This window comes from Diaphorina citri, unplaced genomic scaffold (assembly GCF_000475195.1).
Source record: "Diaphorina citri unplaced genomic scaffold, Diaci psyllid genome assembly version 1.1 scaffold69111, whole genome shotgun sequence".
In the NCBI taxonomy this organism is placed as follows: Eukaryota; Metazoa; Arthropoda; class Insecta; order Hemiptera; family Psyllidae; genus Diaphorina; species Diaphorina citri.
In genome coordinates this window covers 3,204-5,341 of record NW_007446328.1, presented here as the reverse complement: position 1 = coordinate 5,341, position 2,138 = coordinate 3,204, and the positions used below count along the sequence as shown (strand labels likewise).

At 39.1% G+C, this 2,138-nt stretch overlaps 1 protein-coding gene across 1 annotated transcript; it reads left to right on the top strand.

The window, feature by feature from the left end:
- Positions 1-208: 208 nt before the first annotated feature.
- On the top strand, positions 209-1,928 carry LOC108254386. Its single transcript, XM_017449381.2, has one exon. It carries the CDS (start codon positions 450-452, stop codon positions 1,899-1,901), a length of 1,452 nt encoding a protein of 483 aa, XP_017304870.1. The 5' UTR covers positions 209-449; the 3' UTR covers positions 1,902-1,928.
- Positions 1,929-2,138: the final 210 nt, after the last annotated feature.

Below are 2,138 nucleotides of genomic sequence, written 5' to 3'. Positions count from 1 at the left end.
CAGTACTCACCAGAGTTCAGGGGTGTTCAAAATGCGTGAAAAAAGCATTCCTCGCTCTGGTCGTTGCGTCATTTATTCTGGACGCAGCTTGAAAAAATTTCGTCGCGACTTGCGTTGTCGTTGGCCGATACATTCGAAAGACTTTCTTCATTTTTCTACAAATACAAATACAAATTTTTATTTTTCAACCAACAGAAACTGGAAAAAACTAAAATTCAATCGGTTTTGAGATTCCAACAAGGAAACATTGAAAATTTTTTATCCGTGTTTATCTTGTTAATCCCATTTTCTTTTCCAAATTAAATTACATAAAAACAATTTAGTAGTGTTGTAGTTTTACCCAGTGGTTCCAGTTGCACAAACAGCGCAAGATTCCTGCCTCCTGTCAACCTGGAACAACCAGCGTCCAAAGTTAAGTACCCTCTCTAATACACTTTAGGTGCTGCAGCATGGACGAAAAAGAAGCAGATGCCCACACACATAAGAAACCACCAGACCCCCCAGATGGTAATCAAACCAACAACCACTCAAATACCATTCCTCATACACCACAAAGTACACTTTATAACGAAAGCATCTCTTACCCAGACTATAAAATCGTCATTCAATCCAAACACATAGACAACATACCACAATTCTTATGTTCCCAAAAAGTAGGGAAATCACTTGCCCACCATTGCAAATGTGACAAGGAATCTATCGTAGACATTAACCGTGTCTCCAGATCTAAACTTGTAATTACTGTCAAGTCTGCTAAACTTGCTAATGCAATCGTCCAAAATCCAAACATTAAGACCCTCTACAATGCATTCATCCCAGCTGCATATACATGCAGATACGCAATAGCCAAAGGAATAAACATAGATTTCTCAGACGAAGAGCTTAAACAAAACATTGACACACGCCAACACAAGTTAATAAACATACAACGATTAAACCGAAGAAAAATCAATGAAAATGGAGAAGTGGAATATGTAAAATGCCAAACTGTGCGCCTATTATTCGAGGGCCCAGACATACCACAACACATTCTACTCTACTTTAATAGAATACAATGTGAACCTTCCATCATGCCGGTACGGCAGTGCCAAAACTGCTTTAGATTTGGACACATCTCAAAATATTGCAGAGGCACCAAGAAGTGCAGAATGTGTGCAGCAGAATCCGACCCCAACCACCAATGCTCTAAGAACCCACATTGCATCAATTGTAAAGACAACCATATCGCCACATCCCCAGATTGCAAGGAACTTACCAAACAAAAGAACATAAAGAAGATGATGAGTGTAAGAAGAGTCCTCTACCATGAAGCTCTACAAACTTTCTCGACTAATGAAAACAACAAATATGCAATTGCAACAAAAAGCCTCACACAGGACGCTGATTTCCCCAGTCTCCCAACCAAACATGGTAATGAAAACATACAAGCTTACATACCCTCCCCAGATTTCCTCAAGATTCCATTCGCAATGTCAAACAGGAAAACATCCCCCAACCCATTTTCTATTAAGAAAAAAGGGCCAACAGATAGCAAAGAACCCGCTCCAAAGAGGACAAAGAACACACACACACAAGATAACAAACCCAACCCTCCTGTTCTCCAGAACAAACCCCTCCTTGGTGTATCTTATGGTAAAAATACTTCATCCCAGAACAAAACTAATGGATCAAAATCCACCAATTCTTCCACAAAAGCAACCTCAAATGAAACCTTCAACTTTACTGATGAATCTCAGCACACACAATCTAGCGACTGGCTGCTAGGTGGCAACAAACTATTCCACGATGATAGTGCTCAAACAAACTTCCAAAAAGACCTCACAAAATCCATAAAAAACATTCCAAAATCCCCCGTCATCTCGGACACAGAAATGGAGGAAAATGAATCAAATAATATTTGAACTCGCTAACCATAATCTCACCCTCCAACCACACATATTTTTCAAAATCAATATTTTCACAAACAAATATATTAGGTATCATTTAAAAACTTCTTATCATGGAGAACCATAACACTAAAATAATCCAATGGAACTGCAACGGAATACGTGGCAAAATGGAGGAGATTAAGATGCTTCTCTCAAAATACAACCCAAGCATCCTATGCATACAAGAAACTCGCCTACTTCAATCACTAG